Source organism: Halichoerus grypus, chromosome 3 (genome assembly GCF_964656455.1).
Source record: "Halichoerus grypus chromosome 3, mHalGry1.hap1.1, whole genome shotgun sequence".
Classification (NCBI taxonomy): Eukaryota; Metazoa; Chordata; class Mammalia; order Carnivora; family Phocidae; genus Halichoerus; species Halichoerus grypus.
The window spans coordinates 126067032-126088053 of record NC_135714.1 but is presented as its reverse complement, the minus strand read 5'-3'; the positions used below and the strand labels follow the sequence as shown (position 1 = coordinate 126088053).

The 21022-nt window shown below is 40.5% G+C and overlaps 1 protein-coding gene across 3 annotated transcripts in view; it reads right to left on the bottom strand.

Annotated features, from left to right (window-relative positions):
- The window catches only part of ARHGAP10 (Rho GTPase activating protein 10), a 314695-nt gene that overhangs the window by 208034 nt on the left and 85639 nt on the right, over positions 1 to 21022 (bottom strand). For all 3 annotated transcript variants that reach the window (XR_013446509.1, XM_078069295.1, XM_078069296.1), the window contains exon 4: positions 4847 to 4918. Coding sequence is in view for 2 of the 3 variants with exons in the window: in XM_078069295.1 (XP_077925421.1) it covers positions 4847 to 4918 (72 nt within the window). In the remaining variant the exon portion in view is untranslated. The remainder of the gene's footprint in view (positions 1 to 4846; positions 4919 to 21022) is intronic.

Below are 21022 nucleotides of genomic sequence, written 5' to 3'. Positions count from 1 at the left end.
TCCTGGAGTCCCTGGATCGAGTCCCGCATCGGGCTCGCTGCTCGGCAGGGAGCCTGCTTCTCCCTCTGACCCTCCCCCCTCTCATGTGCTCTCTCTCTCTCTCATTCTCTCTGTCTCAAATAAATAAATAAAATCTTTAAAAAAAAAATAAAATAAAATAAAATAAAATAAAATGCTTTGGTTATTTTACAAATTTCCTAGGACGAGGAAATGAAAAGGCTTATTTTACAACTATAAACATTAAATAATAAGGCATGACTAGTCTGGAGAACTAGATACTTTCTTAGATATTCCAACTCTTCCCCCGCCTTACTTAAATAAGATGGGAGTAATACCACACATTCAAGAAACAAGATTCGCTTGTTTATTGTAAGGTAATATACTCAGCAGGACACCTTCTCAAATGCAATCCTGATATCCAAGCCAACCAGAGTTTTGCCTTCCCTGTTCTCCTTCCCTGCTCTACCAACCTCCTACACGCCCAGGTGAAACGTCACCTCTTCCAGGAAGCACCCCCCTACCACTCGGGGGTGTAAAAACCGCACCCCCCTTAACTCCTGCACCAAGTGTCACCTATATCCCTGCTTGACACTTCAGTTGCCTGATCCAACCCCACTGTCCCCCTTTCTGTAAAGTCCCATCAGCCTATCCAAAGAAAGGAGAATTCAGCTTTCCTCCCCACAGAATCTAGCAACTGACTCCACACCCAGGAGACGCCCGCCAGAGGAGGAGTGGAAGAGGAAGCCTGTGGCTGCAGAGGCACCAACAACAACAAAGTGGACGGGCACCCTGGGGTCCCAAGCCGTCACTCCAGAGTCACCTACCCATCGCGCCAGCACTACTTGGCCAGAAGGGTCACATGCCACAGTGGCATGTTATCTCTGAAGCTTGCGTGCAGAGAGTGGACAAAAACCTGAGCGAGTCTTGTTTGGCAAGTTGCTGCAGCATAAGGCGTAAATGGGATAATAAAATAAATTGCAACTATGTATGCCAGGCCCTACTCTAGAGAAATACACCATCACGTTCATGCTGTCCTCACAAAAACCTTCTGAGGCAGGGATCATTCGTCTCCTTTTAAAGATCAGGAAATCGAGAGCTAGATGCCATAAGTCACTTGCCCTGAATCACACATCGAGCTAAGGGGCAGAAGTGGGATTCAAACAAGAAGGAATCAGGTCTTCCTGAGAGACTTGCCCTGTACTCCAAAGCTGAGATCATAGGGCATGTTCCAGAGCACCTATGCCTACCCCAATTATAGCATTTTTTAGTGTATTTTTATTGCTTTTTTATTTGACATCTCCCCTCCAGAGTTGAAGGCCAATCAGCCAGGGTTTTAATTCACAGTTGTACCCCAGGGCCTCCTGCCATAGGACAGGCACTGGGAAGTGTTTTATAACTAAAATGAAAGAAATGTAATTATATTAAATCATTTTTTTTCTGCTTTATCAAACATAATTTGAGAGATTATTTAGATAGATGTGCTTTTTACCTATATTTTGTAGTCATTTACAGAATCTTGGGAAATCAATTTTTATTAAATATTCAGTCATTAGATATCTAGTCTTAGAAATACAAAAGACATTTGGCATGAGGGTCAGTGAATGGCTGAGGCAGTTATATGAAATGAACATCTTTTTCAACGCTTTGAGGTTACATTTTTTTATTCCATGGAATAAAATGGTAATGGGCTCTTTCCAACCTAGCATTTGAATCGGCTCTATTACCAATATAGTTTAATTGAATCTACTTGATACTTGCTGCCCCTTGTTTGAAGCCACGTTGTCATTACTGGATTGCTCAAATACCTAAAAGAGCAATTTTTAATTCTCCCACTGTCTTAGCAAGCTGGGGTATTTCTTGGAGATTTTACACAACCGACTAGGCTCCTACGTTGTTCAGTACCTGTACTAGTCCTCTGGGGCTAATTCGACATTTAATGGGCAGTGGCTACGGATAAAGGGTTGCGCAGACACAAGTGAGAAGTGAGAAGCCCCGGGGAAGGGGAAAGAGCTGCAGAGGAAGTAAAAACTGATCTAGGCCTTGAAGGGAACTCTGACGAGTCACCTCATGTGACACAGCACAGAAGGACGGGTGTCCTGCGAGGGGAAATGGAATTTTTCCAACAGAGAGGAGCTGGCAAGCATGCAAGAAAATCAGCAGAACCTCCAAGAACAGAGGAATAAGCCCAAACCAAACAGACAGGACAGAAGGAGAACAAATCCAAACAGAGGCAAATGGTAGAAAATACCACCTCAGGGCTTTTAAAAAATCCAACTTGCAAAAACCACCTAGCAGTTTAGATCACATGAAAACCACCATTTGAACACGTCACTAGGATTCTGGAAACTGGAGAAACCAAGACTGAAAGGAACAGAAAGAGCTCTAGTTGAAAAGGCAGACAGCAGGATACGCCAGGTGGGGAAGGAGAAGAGAAAGGGAAGATCAACATCCTAACAAGGATATTTTAAACATTCTGCTATGGTCAACTTTTAAAGGCTTTTTTTTTGTTTTAATCCCCACAAAAAGAAAAAAAAAAAAAGCTTTATTCTGTTTTTAAAGAAAGACCTTTAATCTATGAGAATAAAGTTATTTTTAAGTATCCCAATTAACCAGTGAAACAAAAATATGTTTGTCAAAACATGATTAAATATTTAGGAAGCACAGATGTAGAAAATCAAGTATCCAGATCACAAACCCTCCCCAGGTTCTTCTAGAATTATCAGAATAGGTTATTTAATTAGATACCTTATGTATTAAGGCAGAGTGGAGGCTAGTAGAAAATAAGGAAAGCACAGTCTTTTCTCTGAAAAACTGAACAATCTAATGAAACAGGTGTTTATGTAGCACTATGTCACCTAGAAAATCACCTTTCTCTACTCTTTATTATAACATATAAAGCTGTCAGTAAAAAAAGGGCTTCTCCCTGTGACCCACAAGGACTGGCCTCCTCGAATAGTATCAATGATGCGACAGCCAATACGCATACTATACAGAACAAAAACATGGGATATATCCTTTGTAAACTTAAAGCCAGGAGAACAACAAAGGAATTTAAAAAGAGAGAGAGACTTCAGGTTGGAATTTGGCCACTAAACAACTCAAGGCATAGACTAAAACTACTAAAATAACTTCTTCTTTTAATAGGGCAATCTATCCTGCCAGGTACTTACAGGATATACCCTGAACAAGTATAACATCAGAAACGCGGAAAGTTTCAGAGGGAGGAGTCATCCATCAATAGCAAATTCAGGTCAGAAATTCATGAAAACCCAGTAGGGGGCTGCCTGGATGGCTCAAGCTGGTAGAGCACGGTCTGGGAGGGTTGTGAGTTCAAACCCCACATTGGGCATGGAACTTACTTTAAAAAAAAAAAAAAAAAAAAAAAAAAAAACGAAAAAACCAGTAGGGTGTATGGCAAATAAAAAGAAAATATATTAAGTCATATTCATTTTTCATTTCCATAATATATCCTCGTTCACCACCACCCTCATCCAATAAAATAAGAAAAATAATAAATGGACACTATTTACATTCCATACCTACCAATGAAGTATAAAAAAAGAAAGAACCAAGATGTCCGAGATTTAAAACAGAATCGTAAACTACAAAGTAGAGCAGTCAGATCCCCAGGTCTCTCATTTTACAGATAAGGAACTAAAGGCAGTTACTTGCCCAAGGTCACAGGTGTGAAAGCGGACCTCCAGTGACCTACTGAAAGCCAGAAGACACAGTCAGCCTCGTGCAGCTCCGCAAACAATCCCAGGAAGAGGACCTGGAGGGTACCCCCACTAACCCCTCTCAAAACACAGCCCTTCATTAAAAACGGTAAAATAGTATGCCAACAGGAAGTGTCTAATATTTTAACAAGTCACTTAAAGGAGAACTGATTCTATAAATAGCAACTAAAAAGCTGGGGCTCTTTGGGCCCAACTCTATAGCGACAGCCCTTGAGAACACAATGTTTATTTGTACAAAAGGATTTTAATATTTTGTTTAGGAAGATAAAGGAAAAAAAGCATCACATCCCCAAGCCATGTAGGGGAGGAAAATACAAATATAAAAACTCTCTTCTCTACCTAAAATTGATGTTATTCTCTTCTGGGCCAAGCCAAAAATAGTCAACACATGAATGTTACTTTTTGTCCCTCAAGTGAATACATAAAATTCAGGAAAGGTTGGTGGAAATTATTTCCCTGGGATAATTTCAAAGCTCAGTTCACAAACTTTAGAAGTTGCTAAATATATCCCAGGCTCCCTGTGGTCAAGTCACCATATTATTCCCAGGAATCCTGGCTAACTCCCAGATCCCTGAGCGCAGCCTGTGGGTCACTCATCTTTGAATCCCCGACACCTAACGATACTGGCACATAACAGAAGCTCAATAAATTTGTGTTCAATGGAAGGAAATTACATCCCAATAACCCAATATTCTCTTCCTAGTTTCACAATGGCATCATGGTGTAGCTGCATCTCTAATCTTAAACCCTCACATCCTGCTACACTCCTCCATAAAACTGAGGCATACAAGGAAGTAACTGCATTCCCTACAGAGGTAAGATGCTTCTATTCCAAGTGAACGTGCTGTTTGGTTAAGGATGTTTTCAAAACTCGATATCGGAAGGTGTAGCCAAAGATGACTAGAGGTTTTACAATCCTGCCCAGGTGTTTTGGTTTGTTTACAATTTCATATCGCCCAAAGGGGAAAAAGCACATTGAAAACATAAAACAACAGATGGTTTACTCCAGCATCTCCTTCAAAGCTGCCAAACGCGACTAAAGCGTACGCTAGACACAGCAGAGGCACCACCATCGTCCTCTTACAAGTGCGCTCAAATTAGACACAAACCTTTACGGCTCCAAGTTGTTCTTTTCTGAATTTTTCCAACGGTTTAATCAGGGTTTCAGTTACACTTAATGCCTAGAGAACAAGAATGATAACAAAAGAACACAGTATTAGGTTTCCCTAAAGGAAAAAAATCAGTATTTCATTTCCCTCTTCGACCCCACCCAGAAATAAAATGAACAACATATTTTAACTACCTTATCTCACCCTGCCAATGCAACCATTAAATCACTTCTAAATTTATTAACACGCTAGATCTCCGTAAATATTTTCAGGGAAGAGGAGGTGGGGCAAAGTGCCAGTGAAATGTGCAACAAGCAGCCCCAACACAGCTCTTTCTTCAGGGAAAGAGCAAGAGGGCTGTCTTTAAACAACAAAGGGGTCTATCACATTCATTAACAGGACACTTCTGTTTGAGATTTTTTTCCCTCCCCCTCCTCAGAAATTTACAAGTCAATTACATTCCTTTATTAGTTATCAGACTACATTATGTAAAGGGTTAGGTCTGTGGCTACAAGTTTAAATACACTCGGTCTTATTGAAAATTCCTCCTGAGGATGTAAGGTAAATCAGCAAAGCAGTCACAACAAAGTAAACATTGGGGGTGCTGGCAAACAGTTACAGAAGGGGAAAGTCAACATGATAGAAGCCACCCACAGAGTCCAACCACAACTGCACTCATTCTTATATTGACTGGTTTGGGGCTTTTCATTTTAAGACAGAATATACAACAAATAATGCTAAAAATACAAACAAAAGGGAATAATTACCTAAGGAAAATGCATTTAACAATATGCAGGTGGGTAGTGGTTTTCTCATCCTATATTTCCAGGAGATCAAAAATATTCAGGATAGAAAAGGAAACCACAAAATACTTCACAACAGTGTGCCATTCCTTTTTTTACAAAAAAAAAAAAAAAAAAAAAAAAGCCCCTAGAAATCCAAGCTTTAAATTATAGAAAGCATAAATGACTTAGAAAAGGAAAGGATTCTGGGGCACCTGGATGGCTCAGTCGGTTAAGCGTCTGCCTTCGGTTCGGGTCATGATCTCTGGGTCCTGAGATCCAGCCCTGAGCTGGGCTCCCTGCTCAGTGGGAAATCTGCTTCTCCTTCTTCCCTCTGACCCTCACTCCCCTCGTGCTCTCTTGCTCTCTCTCTCTCTCAAATAAATAAATAAAATCTTCAAAAATTTTTTCTAAAAAAAAAAAAAAAAAAGGAAAAGAAAGGATTCTGAATTTAACCAAAGGCTTCTTTGCAATGTTCCATTAGGTAAGGATTTCTCCCAAAGAGACCATTCATACTGTGAGATAGGGAATCCTCAAAGTGACTGTGCCTACTTGAGAGGCTTAGAAGTTGAACTCTCTTCCTTGGGTTCTACTCACTCCCACCCTGACAATTTGTCACTTAGGTATCAAGGAGCTGGGGCAATAGGGAACTAAGAGAATTAAGAGCAACAACTAGTCAAGGGAAAGGGATCCTTTTCAAAATACCTTAATTTTATCCTCTTTACATTGTTGACCGTGTGACCTACAACAATGGCAAACCAGAAAATCCTTTGTACTAAAGAACAGAGCAAGGGCAAAGCACATACCAGGAATTCCCAACCACTCAAAACAATATGGAATGCCTCCAGCAGATAGGAGAGGGTCTGCCATACGTTTTCAGAGTGATCCAACTCACACACAATATCTCAAAATAATTTAAGGCACATTTCTATGAGCACTAGCTTCCACATCGTGTTCCTACATAAACCTACATATAAACATATATATATACACGCACATATGTGTGCGTGTGTATATACACACATACATCCTCCATGGTGGCTGGCCCACTCAAGAAAGAAGTCAGCCCAGCATGACGTGCTGGGAACACAGGGGCTAGGAGCTGCTCAAGTGCACAGAAGATAGAAGCAGAGATTCAAAATCATGTAAGTATGAGCCTAAAAGTACCAGATGGGGACTTCCCCGTCCCAAGCAGCCATCTCAATAAACTTGTATTTCATGAAACAAGTATTTGCTGAGCATTCAGCCCCAGGTGCTGGAGACACGACTCTGAACAAAATTAGTACAGTCTCCGCCCTCCTGGAACTTACTGTCTAGCACGGGAGACACAGGTTGCACACGTGAATGCATAAGTAAATGTGTAAATGCATAAGTAAATTCTAGTAATCCCTTCATATGGAGAAAAGTAGGGCTAAGGTGAGGAATTTATTAGAGGATTTATAAGGAAAAAACGACTCGGGAGAGCTCCATCCAAGAAATGACATTTAAGCTCAGATCTGAAAGATGAGCAGGGATTAGGGGTGCAGAGAGGAAGGGAAATGGTTTCCAGCCTGAAGCCAGCAGAGTCCAAAAGGCTTAAGGTGAGGAATCTGTGTATTACAGTAACTAGCAAAAGGCCAGTGTGGCTGGGGGCATAAAGAACAAAGAAGTGGATGGAAAGGGAGGAGTGAAGGCAAGGGACCAGAACATGCAGGACCCTGTAGGCCCAGGGAAAGAGTTCTTTTATTTGGGGCATGATGAAAGCCACTGGAGGGTTTTAAGCAGGGTACTAATACAATGATTATTTAGATCTTTTAAAGATTACTCTGGCTTCTCTGAGAAAAAGAGATTAGAGGTGAGGAAAACCGGAAGGAGAAAGATGTGCTAGGAGGCTTCTAGAATGGCACATTCTCTCGGGGTTGGAATAAGGTCATGATAATAAAAATTGAGAGGAGACCGTTTTCAGAGATATTTGCAGGTGGAATCAAAGTAACTGGTGATAGACGGAATGTGGGAAAGGTAGGCGTTTCCAGGGTCACTCCCAGATTTCTGCCATGAGCAACTGTATAAGAATACCTTTTACTGAAATAGGAAAATTTTGAGGAAAAGCAACTGGAAGCAAGCACTAAGGAATTACATTAAATCTGAGATTCTAGGAGACACCGCAAAGATAGTAAAACATCTAAATGCCCACATGAAGAATCCAGAAAAGATGGTTCAAATTTTCGAATGTGGGAGGAGATGAGATGCTGCCCACACATGGGTGTTGTCCTGTCACAGGAGTAGGGCTCCTTCCCTCCCTTGTAACAGAATGTAAGGAGAACACAAGTATCAGTACAAATGAGCGTGCAGATTTCATGAAGAGAGGCTGGGGGACCTGCTACCTGATGGTTCTTTTTTCCGTGAAGTACAAGGCAAGGCCACTTATAAGAGAGTCTGAGCATAGGAGAAAGTTTGAATAGGAGAATGAAGGAAAGAATCCTCACAAACAGTGAGTAGGGCACTTCCTAGAGAAACATGAACATTCCTAGGCAAGTCTGCAGGCCCTTTGAGATAAGTAAACAGGAATCTGTGAAGACACCCATCTGCCCTGTTGTGAGATTTTCTCTAGCAACACAGGGAGCAGGTGAGCAGTGAGGTTCGTCCCGGGGAAGAGCATTTCCAGGAGATGTAAACGTATCAGCATCAGACTGCACAGGCAAGCTGCACAGAAGACGCTGACTGGGTGAGAGAAGACTTCTGGAAGGGGAGAAAACAGACCTGAGCCCGAAACAGGGCATCGGAGTTCTTCAGGCAAAGAGTTAAGAGTAAAGAGGAGGGGAAAATGGCAACCTCAGGACACAGAACTGCAAGCAATCCTGGTGTCACTAACGCAGCTGAAGAAGCCGAAAATAAGCAGAGGAGGCTGAAGAGATCCAATGGGCTCCATTCACCATCAGAGTAGGACGTAGGAAATGCCCCGTAAACGCTAGATATAGGCATTAATAACACGGACATATAAAGGCCTTTTAAAATGTGAGCCCTAAAACTCTATACTGTGGAGGAAACATTGTGCTTCACAAAAGGACCAGGCCACAAAGATTACACATGAGCAATTTTAGGTCATTAAGTATGTCCTTCACTTGGAGAATTAATTTGATGCAATATCTGACTCCCAAGGTCTAACACTAGTGTAGGACAAGAATATATGGGATTTCTGTCTTACTGTTTGCAGGTTAACAAGGAAATATCCAAGGAAATATCCAGAATAAGGAAAGGAGTAGTTCTGATACCACTATATCCAATTTTTTCATAAAAATTTTTGATTAAAAGTTTCTTCTTTAAAATTATTTTTTCTTTAAAATATCTGGTTATGTAACTTTTGAACTGAACCTTAAGCATTCTGTTCAAGAACAAAATAACAGAGTGGCGACTAAATCTTCAGCAAGGCAATGTTGGTTGAGCAATGAGGATTGTTTTCTTCTTTTTCTCAAAATAGACTGGAGACTCCATGGAATCTCTCAGTTCCTTTTATAAATTTCACAGAAGTATTATATTTGTTAGTAATGAGTGTTACAAAAACGTTCTAACTCCAAAATGTGATTCTTCTTCCCCAGTGAAAAATGAATACCAAATCAAGGACTGCCCCTAAAACCCTAAAGGAAATTTCTGGAGATAACAGTACCCCAATTTGAAAGAGACAGCTGAAGTAGTAACACGGACATAAGCTTTCAAATACTAGTACATTAGAAATCAATCTGGTAATTTAAAGAGAAAAAGAAAAAGCAAATATAGACTGTGATTTTAGAATCCACAAATAAGATTATATAACCATATTTTTCCCCATAAAATACTTGAACAAGCCACAAAAAGAAGTCATAAAAAGCCTTGACTAATGAGCCTTGGAAAGGGTTTTGGATAGTCTTGCTTAGAAACAGAATGCAGCATCTACATGAACATAAAACGTGTTCATTTACCAGCTGCTTTCGCCTTAGGGCAGGAGTCAGCCAACTTTTTCCTATAAAAAGCTGGGTTGCAACTACTCAGCTCTGCCATTTGCACAAAAGCAGTTGTAAACAGTATATAAGTGAACGAGCACAGCTAGATGCCAGCAAAATTGTATTTACAAATACAGGAGGCCAGGTGGGCTTAGGCCACAGCTAGCTAAACCCTGCCTGAGAGAATCATCTCAAGTGTCATGGCCAAAGAGGTTCTACTTACTCTTAACAGATTGTATGTATTTTTTTAAATATGCATTTACCATATTTGCAGGGTACCAAAATTTGGGAGGAAAGGTTGAATGCTGGATGAGAGAATCACAGTTCAAGTAGCTGTCCAGCTGAAAAGAAGGATTCAAAAGTGATGCTGTCGAGTTTAGCCAGGATAAGCAATCCAGCGGGTTTCAACACTGAGAGGCAATTGTTCAAGTGTAAAACTATCTTAACAACAATTTATGTGAATTTAATAGCAGGCTTTAGTAAGGGCTTTAGTCCCTAAAAATGAGTTAACTGAAAGTTCAGCATGAGTCAAAGGAGTCATAAGTGGCCCTAAAAAAGAATGAACACATACATTGTCTATGTTCAAACCAAACAAGGCAATCATTCAACTGTGTCCCATAAGATCAGAACCTATCTCAATAGGATGGGTACTGTGGTTTAAGAGAGACATTTTCTAACTGAAGCGAAACAGGAATGTGCCCAGAATGTTAAAACAGTTTAGAAGGAATAGGAAAACCAGAGGTGTTCGATGGAATTGGGGAGGAAGAGAATATTCAGAGGGAACATGAAAGCTACTCATAAATATTTAAATAGATGCTGTAAGAAAGAAAGAAATCATTCTGATTTACTTAGAGAAGACAAAACCAGGTCTAATGGGGAGAAGCTGTAGAGCAGATTCTCAGTTCGCTATCAAGAGGAGGTCAGTAAGACCTTCATGGAGCAGGCAAACTATGACCTCTAGCTCTTTTCACACCAACAAATACAATCTAGACAACTGATATCCAGGGATACTCTACCACAGAGGCCTGCACTGAGAGAGAGCTGGCCTAGGAGACCTCTGGGGTCTTACCCAGCTCTAGGATTCTACGTGAGTTGGGAGAAGCAGAAATACAAGCTACATTTCATGTGATTGGCCAATCAGAGAATCCATTAAAACTTCACAATTCAAAGTAAAAGAACAAGATTATTTTATAACAGCCTGGGGGATTAAAAGTTCTCCAACTAGTCAAGTCTGAAATCCCTATTATTAAGTATCTGGAGGTGAGAACTTAAATGTCTAAAAAGAAAAGAGAAGAGAGGGTGGTATCTCTGCCTGTCTCCACCGTTCAAGCAGTAGCTGAGAAATCTGTTGACAACGGACAGCTGACCAGCAGAGAATCAGACTCTGCTTTGGAGAGGAACCTCTGCTGTCGCTTTAAGTTTCCCCATTTGGTATCGAAGGCTAAGTTCTGATTCTAAATCTAAAGAAAATGGGGCTTGGGGCTAGAAACCCATATTCAGTAAAAAGGGAAAACTACATCCTATGAAATCTTTAATAACAATGTTTTCAAGTCTCAGTCTAGATAAAACAGTGAATAAGTCCATGTAAGTACTAAACCATGCCTTTCTAATCACTCGGTACTAACAAGGATAGACGGAGTCTAATGGAACAGAAGGAATTATGTCTGTTCCCCATGGCCCTTGTTATTTTAAGCCTGGATTCCAAGTGTTCTTGACCCCAGAGGAATGCATAATCTGAGAGCAAAGGAGAATTTCCACTATTTTCTCCCATGACCTTCCAGATACTTCCCATTTCATTAGACTAAAGGAAAACTCTACTTTCCAACTCCAATATCGAGAATAACAGCAAAGAAACCATGCATCAAAGACATGTTTCTTACTTTTTTCTTGAAACAGAACCTCAAGAAAGGGTGCCAAGGAACTATTATTTTATATATATATATGAACATAAGAAGTATTTTTCCCAAAACTGTCTCTCAGGAAAAAAAAAAAAAAAAGGAAAAAAAGGAACTTAACCCTATATAAGAATTCTCACAGTCTCCTTAAGGAGACTTTCCATTATTTTGATCAACAAAGAACTGCTTGAGGAATCTTAGTCTGAAAGGGCCCCAATCACACCTAGTTTCAGATGCTGCAGATCACAAAGAAGTCTGGGTTACAAAAACAAGAAGCTAAGAAATTTAAGAGATGTAGTTATTCTGGAGAAAACCTCAATTTATAAGTGTTTGGTGCTTTTGTAAAGATCACTTTAAAAGAAACAAGGTGGGTGATTAAGTCTTAAAAATACATCTGTATTATAAAACCTGTAAAAGAGACTGTCCAAATCTGTTGCAAATCTGTAGCTTAAGATAAAATATCCAATGAAATCATCAGAAAGAGATTTTTTTTAAAGGTGCCGGATCTCAACTCAGACAAACAGGGCCATGAAATACTCTGGACAGCTGTCCTGAAAAATTCAGAGTATATCAGTGATAAACATACTAACATAAAAGCGGTCGAGACTTGGAATAACTTTTTTATGAAATAAGTGGGGGAAAAAATCTAAAGGATACAACAATAATTTGATTTTAGGGATGCTTGGGTGGCTCAGTCGGTTAAGCGTCTACCTTCGGCTCAGGTCATGACCTCAGGGTTCTGGGATCGAGCCCCGCATCGGGCTCCCTGCTCCTGCGTCTCCCCTCCCCGCTCATGAGCATGCACGCTCTCTCGCTCTCTCTCTCTCTGACAAATAAATAAATAAAATCTTTAAAAATTTGATTTTAAAATACAACCACATATTTATTTTTTTTTGAATGGACACACTTGTAGGTATGCATATGTATGTCTACTAGATAATCACATGCTTAAGGCATGTGTGTCCATTCAAACCATCCCAAAACATTTTTTGTTTAATCTTCTCATAGGAAAATGGTGTTGCCATATAATCAGGCATAACATTATAGGTAGGGCATATCTGCCCTTTGCGATACATAACACTTAAAACACCTTTCCTATGTTTGAGAATTCTCCTACCAAAGGAGGCACAGCCCACCTTCCACTATAAAAGCTGGGAATGACAGACACTTGTTTTCCCAGCCCCCTTGTAGTGAGGTTGTGGGACCTGGCCAGAGTTCCACTAATGAGATGGTGAGTGCTAGCACATCAATTCCAGAAGGAGCAGTTCCACAACCACCAGCAGGGGCAGCGGTGCTGACGGGACATGCCCTGTTACGTACACCCTGCAGCAATGGTGGTGACGGTCTTCTCCAAGCCCAGCTCTGCAAGGGCAACTCTGGGCTTTGTTCCTGGTTCCCAGAGCCAGATAAAGATCCTGCAAGCTACCAAGTATTCTTTTTTTTTTTTTTTTTTTTAAAGATTTTATTTATTTATTTGTGAGATAGAGAGTGAGAGAGAGAGAGACAGAGTGTGTGAGTGCACAAGCAGGGGGAGTAGCAGGCAGAGGGAGAAGCAGGCTTCCCGCAGAGCAGGGAGCCTGATGCGGGGCTCAATCCCAGGACCCTGGGATCATGACCTGAGCCGAAAGCAGACGCTTAACCGACTGAGCCACCCAGGTGCCCTACCAAGTATTCTTTAAATAAATTCCCTTTCTGTTCAGAATACTTAGGCCTTGCAACTGAGAATCTAGACTAACATAGGATTCACATTTTTTTTAACTGCAGAACTTTCAACAGTCTTGTCAGAATGCTTTCAGTACTATCCATCTCAATTCCTAAAGTTTTTTCTCCTAATTAAACCAGATCATTTTTCATGAATTAGATTACTCCCCAGTCACACTCATCCTTTGCGATCTCTCTTTTTCTCCATGTAGCCAGGATCTCCCTGGACTGTGCCTTGCCCCATCAACCTAGACTCAGGTCCTAATAGGAAAATTAAAATGCACAATAAAGCTATTTTTCTAATACCTAAAATAATAAGGGAAAGAAGTCAAAAGACCTGTGATGCTGAGAAGAAATGAAAACATCTAATTGGTCGTGCTAACAGAGCCCTGCCACAGTGACAAGTAAGTTCTCTCATTTGGGCTCGGTCCTAACCAGTTCTGGTTTTACACCAGAGAAAACACAATTCTCTTTTGTTACCTGAGTATTCTCAACTTTAAAAAAGGAATAATGCTTGCTCTCTCTACCTACTTTACACAGTTAAGGAAAAAAAAAAAAGGCAGGGAATGCCACACTAGAAGCAATTTTAACTTCCAAATAAATCCCTGGATGTTATTTTATTTGTAAGCACAGCTCAAGCTACGCTAATCCTTCTGGTGGAAAAAATTAATGTAAAAACAAAATTAAATTTTAGAGCAGTGATAGCTCAAACTAACCAGCTCAAAACTGGTGAGAATCTTAACGAACCCATATGCAGAGGTCTAACTGGGACATAGGTACAGAGGTGCTATAAATTAATTCTATAGAGTTTAAACCTGAAAATTAAGAGCCAATTAATGTGAAATAGTTTCTTGAATGTTGGATTCTTTTAGCCCACAGCAGTACTATTTAACAGGCTAGAAATTATAATTAGTAAAATATACATTCTAATTTCACCAGATCAGTCACCACACCTTTGCTTTCTTCTGAAAGTCCAAGAATAAAAAGTTCCTAGAGTTTTTGTCAACTTTCAATCCTAAACTCTGAACAGAGCCTAACAAAACCAGAGGATTTGAGCTGAAGTTCTGACAATTTCTTCACTCTGGCTTAATTCCCTGAATATTTGGCCATAATCTGGCTCTCAAAAAAAAAAAAAAGTTAAGCAACTGAAACACAAAAGTTTAAGCTTCCCTTAATGTCTCTTTTCTACAAACAAATATCTTAGCCTTTATTTGAAGGGGGAAAAAAAAGGAAGTCTTGCATCAATTTTGAAGGCCATTCATTAAAGGTAGCAATTTTACTCCAATTATTTAAATCAGATAGACTCTACCAATAAAGATTGTTTTTTATTATTCTTGGGAAAAACCTAGAATCTTCAAGCAAAGATTGGGTGTATTAGGAATAAGTTAACCTAATAAGGACATTAAATAAGAGATTTAACTTTGATCTTCTTTTCCTCTGTGCATGAGGGAAAATAAGGATCTAGCTTCTATTTTTTTTTTTTTAATAAATACCCAGGCAGAACAATATGAGAAGGAATAAAACCCCACAAAAGTGAGGGAAAGAGGAGCTTGACAGAAAGCTGCAAAAGTATCATGAGAGAACTCGAAATTTTATTTTTTAGCTTTAAATAAGAGAACATTTTCATTTCTGAAGTGAACGGTGTAAGTCAGAGGCATAGCTACTAGTGGAACCTGATAAATCAGGCCATAAATGGTTGTATGAAGAAAATATGAGACAGAGAGAAGGGGGTGGTGGGGAGACCTGTTCAGAAAAGAACACCTACACCTTTGGTCAATGGCAAAGAGACTAATCTCCAGCCCTTCTGTGCCTGGGCTATCTGAGTGGCCGAGAGAGAAAAGGAGGGTGCGAGGCAGAAAGTCCCTCATTCTCCACTCTGCAGCCAGCAGCTAAGCACTTCATCCCGATAAGGACCTAACTCCTCACTGCATCCTCTGGTGCTAGAACACCGTCCAGCTCCTAACAGGCATTCAAAAATACTTATTTTATGAATGAGGTAGGATTCTCCTACAAATTTAGATAACGTAAAGAGTAGAGTTTCTAGGGGCGCCTGGGTGGCTCAGTCGTTAAGCGTCTGCCTTCAGCTCAGGTCATGGTCCCAGGGTCCTGGGATCGAGCCCCGCATCGGGCTCCCTGCTCCACAGGAAGCCTGCTTCTCCCTCTCCCACTGCCCCTGCTTGTGTTCCCTCTCTCGCTGTGTCTGTCTCGGTCAAATAAATAAATAAAAATCTTTAAAATAAATAAGTAAATAAATATATTTTAAAAAAAAGAATAGAGTTTCTACAAAAATTCAACATCTACAAAAATTCAACTGCTAATGGTGACAATAGTAACATGAATACCTATGCTGAAGCTCCTGTATACATTATCTTCATTCAAAACAGTCTGTTTCTGTATTACACTGGATCCTCTAAGGAGCAGACACCACAAGATTAGAAATGCCGGAAATGTATTAGGGGAAACATTTGTGAGAGAACATGGGGAGGGAGCCCAGGAGGCTAGAAGAGCTGTCAGTGATGCAGGTCTGACCCCAGGGGAAGGAGACAGGCAGGGAAGGATGGTTGGAAGGTTGGGTAGACACATGTTAGATGGCAGGGCAGTTCTAGGGAACGCTCAGCGAAGCCATCGGGGATTCCTTGAGCCAAGGCTGCCTGTCAGAGGACTCCAGAGTCCCCAGGAATGAGCTGCTTTAGTACCCCTGCTGTCTCAGTCACTGGCTGGGGGCAGCCTGTGGGAGGCATGGCCTTCACTCTAATGCAGTGATGGAACCATAGAGCAGCTGGGCCCAATGGTCCATTCCACTCCCTGTGGTGGGAGATCTAAGAGATGCTTGTCTGCCACTGTCCCCAAAGTCCATATTCTTTCCACTACACTATCATGGCCACTGGTACACCCCTGGGCCTCTAGTAATCACCACCATCACTGATGTTCTGTATTTCATTCAATCTAACATGCCACTAATAAAAAGACACTCCAGGGGCACCTGGGTGGCTCAGTCAGTTAAGTATCCAACTCTTGATTTTGGCTCAGGTCATGATCTCAGGGTTGCGAAATCAAGCCCCATGTCAGGCTCCGTGTTGGACATGGAGTCTGCTTAAGATTCTCTCTCTCCTTTACCCTCTGCACCTCCCCCTACTCACAAGCACTTTCTCCTCTCAAAAAATAAAATATAATAATAATAATAATACTTCACCCTTTCATATACTTTATGGAAAAAATACTGCAAATGAAATCTTAATTAAAACTTAATACTTAGAACATATACATTTATTAAAAAAGCTCTTTGGCAGATCTTTATCACGTATCCCTTTCATGCACACATAAAAGAACAAAAAACAAAACATATTTAAGATATTTCTAAAATTTCTTCAGAGTCCAGCTCTTCTGAATCACTTTTCATCTCAGTCACCAATATCAAGTTTTGCCCACACATTTTTTCTCCTCTGTGCCATTAAGAATATTGGAGATGCATTATTTCTTTAAGGGGTGCTCCACTATGGTACCCAGGATCTTCTTCCAAGGTGATGGCACCCACTCTTTAGGTATTTACCGATGCTGGCACTTCTTTGACATAACTAGAAGGCCTCAATGGCAGGTTTTCAAATATCCACCATATTTCTTCCTTAAGTGGCCAAGTGGTTTGTTGACTGAAATGTTGGGGGGCTACACATGTCCAAACAGGTCAGGAGAAATAACAAAATTCACATTTCTTCAAGACTGCCACCTTGTAGATGGCAGCTATAAGGATACATTTCCATTTCACCCAGGTTCAAAGGTGGAGGAAAGGTTGGTAAATCTTACAAGGGGCTAAAGGCAAAGAATAATGTCCTTAGGCTACCAGGAGATAGGAGATTCTCTTTTCATCACTGTCACCAACTTATTCTGTGAAGTGATGTGGATCAAATCACTCTACCTCACTGAGTTCCAGTTTCCCTTTTCTTCTTTCAGTAATTAAAAGTGTTAAAAGTTTCCCTAAGTTCTCTCTCAGTTCTTTGTTTTAGAAGCCAAGGCCATACCGTTGAGTACTTCATAACTGGATCTGACAGAAATATTTTTCTCATGAAACTGTAGATTCAGCTGAACTTAATTCCTACTAACGGAACCACTCCTCTACATAAGACAATGAAACGAGTGGGCTGGTCACATTCTGGTGTCTGTTGTTGGTGTGTGGGCGGGGGGGGGCGGTTGAGGGGGAGTCCATGTGTGTCCTCTTTGCTCTTTCATGTCAGTAGTAACTGGTTTATCAGAAGAGCTGATACCTCAGAAGCAGAGAACAAGCCCAAGGACATGAAATATAGGAAACATAAGTTTCAAGAGGGAAGTAGAATCTGATGATGACAAGGCTTCAAGACCACAGATGATTATGAGTCACCAAGAGAAGACACTGAGTCATGAGCAAGGCCTTCCATGGAAAGGGGTCCACCAAGGAGCCCAATCCTCTTGCCTAACACATCCTCACTCACTTTAGGATTCTGACTTGAGTTAGTCCGGACTGTAACCTCTATAGGATTCTAGGTCGGTAAAAATCCAACTTGCAAAAGCTATCTTCCTAGGAAACAGGTTTCACAATGACATCTGCATCTGACTAAATTATAGTGAGTTTACAAGGGGAAAAAGGGATTTATATGAAAAAAAAATGTCAAATTGTAAGGGTCAGTTCCAAGGAGAAAAATTCTTCATAAAGTTAGGTCATTTGACAACTTTTAAGCTAATCTGAGAAATGTTTTCACAAATAAGTTCAAGATGGATTTTTCCCCATCTGAATACACTTTCCAACAGAATTTCACACCCAAAAAAATGTCACTTTAACTATAAAATAATGGATTAAAATGGGTTTGATACACCATATAAAATACAATATTTATAATAAGATGAAATTAAAGGCACAATCTTTCCAATGGCATATGATGCCTTAGGTATTTATCACATTACAAGAACCCATAAGTAATGCTAAACATAAATTAAGTAACACTAAAGTTCCTAACAGCAGAAGCCTGTTCTATGAAAATAAACAAACTAGATATAGTTCAAAATCCTTTGGAAATGACACATGAAAGCTTAGGTTTTTAAAGCCTATTTTAACCTCCTGGTAAACAGAAAGTCATCAAAAAGCAATTTACAGTGTTTCCAACCTTCAGACAGCTCTAGCTCCAAGGTTAGGAATGCCAGCAGAGACTTCCCTGGCACCCTAGGCCAGTGTTTCCAATGTAAGCATGCTTCACAGTAACCTGGAGGGCTTATTAAAACACACATTGAGGGGCCGCACTCCAGAGTTCCCAATTCAGTAGGCCTAGGGTGAGACCCAAGAGTTAGCATTTCTAGCATGTTCCCAGGTGATGCTGATGCTGCTGGACCAGAGACCAAGCCTTGTGAACCACTGCCTTAGAGTGTACTAAAGAAAGAACAGCATGAAAATTTCTCCCAAAAGGTAAAAGATATTTAGTTCATTTTAACCAACATATGTCATTTTAACAATATCGTGACATATTTTTGAAAGAAAAAAAATAGGAAGTTTGGAGCAAAAATCTGTATCAAAAACCCCAAAAGATATAGAAGTCACTTAATCACATCACTCTGTAAGATACGTGAAACAATGATAGAACAATGAGAAAGGAGTGAAGCAAATAGGCAAGTGTTGAGGAAACACGCCATTGTGTCTTGACTGGAACCACCTCAATGATTAATGAAAACCTTTGGTACTGAAAAGCCCAGAGCCTTATTTACTGGGGCATAAGCTCAGGGCAAATCACCCAGAAAGTGTTCCCTACCCTGGTGTTTTCACAGAGTGAAATCTGTGGTGGAGAAAAATATGGAAGAGGAGAAAAAAAAGGAGGAGGAGGAGGTCTCAAAAGCCTAAAGAGTATGTAAAAGAACTGATTAAAATAGATTTGATATACCATAAAAGTAAGATGAAACTAACGGCACAATCTTCCCAATGGCACGTAATACCTTAGATACTTATCACTTTTCAAGAACTCCTAAGTAATGCTAAAGACAAATTCAGTAACACGAAAATTCCTAATGGCAAACAGGGTCATCTTGCTCAAGTAGGAAACGGGATGCAGCTGGTGCATAAGACACTGTTGGCACTTCACTCTGCTTGGCAGCCCAGCAGGCCCCCAGCCCCCTCGGGATGAGAGGCAAGTGCCTTTTGTGCACCATCTGGCAAGCTCTACCTTCTCTCTCCAGGCACCCCCTCTTCCCTGAAGATTTCCGCAACCCCTGAGCCTTACATAACTGTCCTAATTTTCCATAATCCTCAGAAACTGAGCAGTCGTATTCAGGAAAAGGATGGAAACAAAAAAGTTATGATCAAAGAACACATGCAGAGAAATAAATACAATATGAGGGCTTTTAGAAGAGCATCATAAATGCTGCAGCACTATTTTAAAAGTCCTTAAATTCTTGGACAGCTGCCCACCTCAGATAAGTACGCCATGTCCTGCCATGCCAGAGAGAACATCTCGAGCATTCTGGCCGTGAAACGTCACGCAGTACTCTCCTTGGAGAACATGCACAGAAGTGAGCTCAGCAATTCTGGCCACAAACAGTACCCAGCTCCCCAACTTGAGTTACTCACTTTCACAGTCAAGGCTAGCAAAATTATCAGTAAAAACTACTCAGTTGAAAACACTACCCTGAAAAAGTCAATATTGGCCTTTTAAAGGGCATGACACATCCATTCACAGAAATCGATTCCAGACTTACATGCAGGGGCTGGGGGGAAACACTCTGACTTCCAGACTGGCCTTCTTTCCAGTTCCCTCCCCAACAAAATTGGCTTTAATAGCCACAGAGCCAAACACTGGTGGGAACTATGCAAACAGATCCCTCCCTCTTTCCCAAATTCTATCAGTTTTCCCTACAGGGAAGAAACTAGTGCTTCACTTCTATCTTTCCTTACTTGGATAACTCCGATTCATCTGTCAACTCAGGTCTGAAATGATGTCCCCAACATGCCTTCCCCGAATTCCCCAATAACTCTGTTACCCCCAAGCATGCATTGGGCAATCTTTCCCAATGGACAGCTTAACTACGGGAAGGCAGGAACTACGCCTTTGTCCTTAAAGCACTTGGCACGGTGTTTGGCATGTAGTAGACACACACAGTATTTGTTGAAATATTTATATCTAATCCTGTTGAGGGATACAGCTCAGTCATGTGTACACACACACACACACACACCCCCTTAGTGGCTCAAAACCAATAAAGAAGAACTTGTTCCTTATTGTTGAGCTTCCAATCTGATGACCTTATTCCTAAAGCCAAGCATCCTATTTTAACATTTATTTAAGAAATGGAAAGCTTTTTTAAAGTTTTTTGACATTGGTCCTTGCCTTCTAAAAACAGATTAGATTTAAAATATTTTTTCACGTTTTAATGACTCAGTCTTAATTATGAATATCTAATTATCATGGTACAACATCATTTAATTTAGGACTTCAGAAAACACTAATTGTTTTTGTTTTTTTTTAAGTAGGCTCCACACCCAGCATGGAACCCAACGTGGGTCTTGAACTCATGACCCCCAAGATCAAGACCCCAGATGAGATCAAGGGTCAGACGCCTAACTGACTGAGCCACCCGGGCACCCCTGATTGCTTCTAAAGATTAAGTGACCAGTAAGATTTTGTTAAATTCTTAGAACCAATTTTAGACTATTTCTACCACTATTTTACAGCTGTCATTTTGCATTCCTTTTTTAATATGTGGCCCTGTACTGCTGATGTGTAATAACTTTTTTAACATGTGTTTTATGTAGGTTTTTCACTATGTCACATAAAGATGACAATGAGGTACTTTAATGATAATACTGATAACCACAGTACTCTTTTTTTTTTT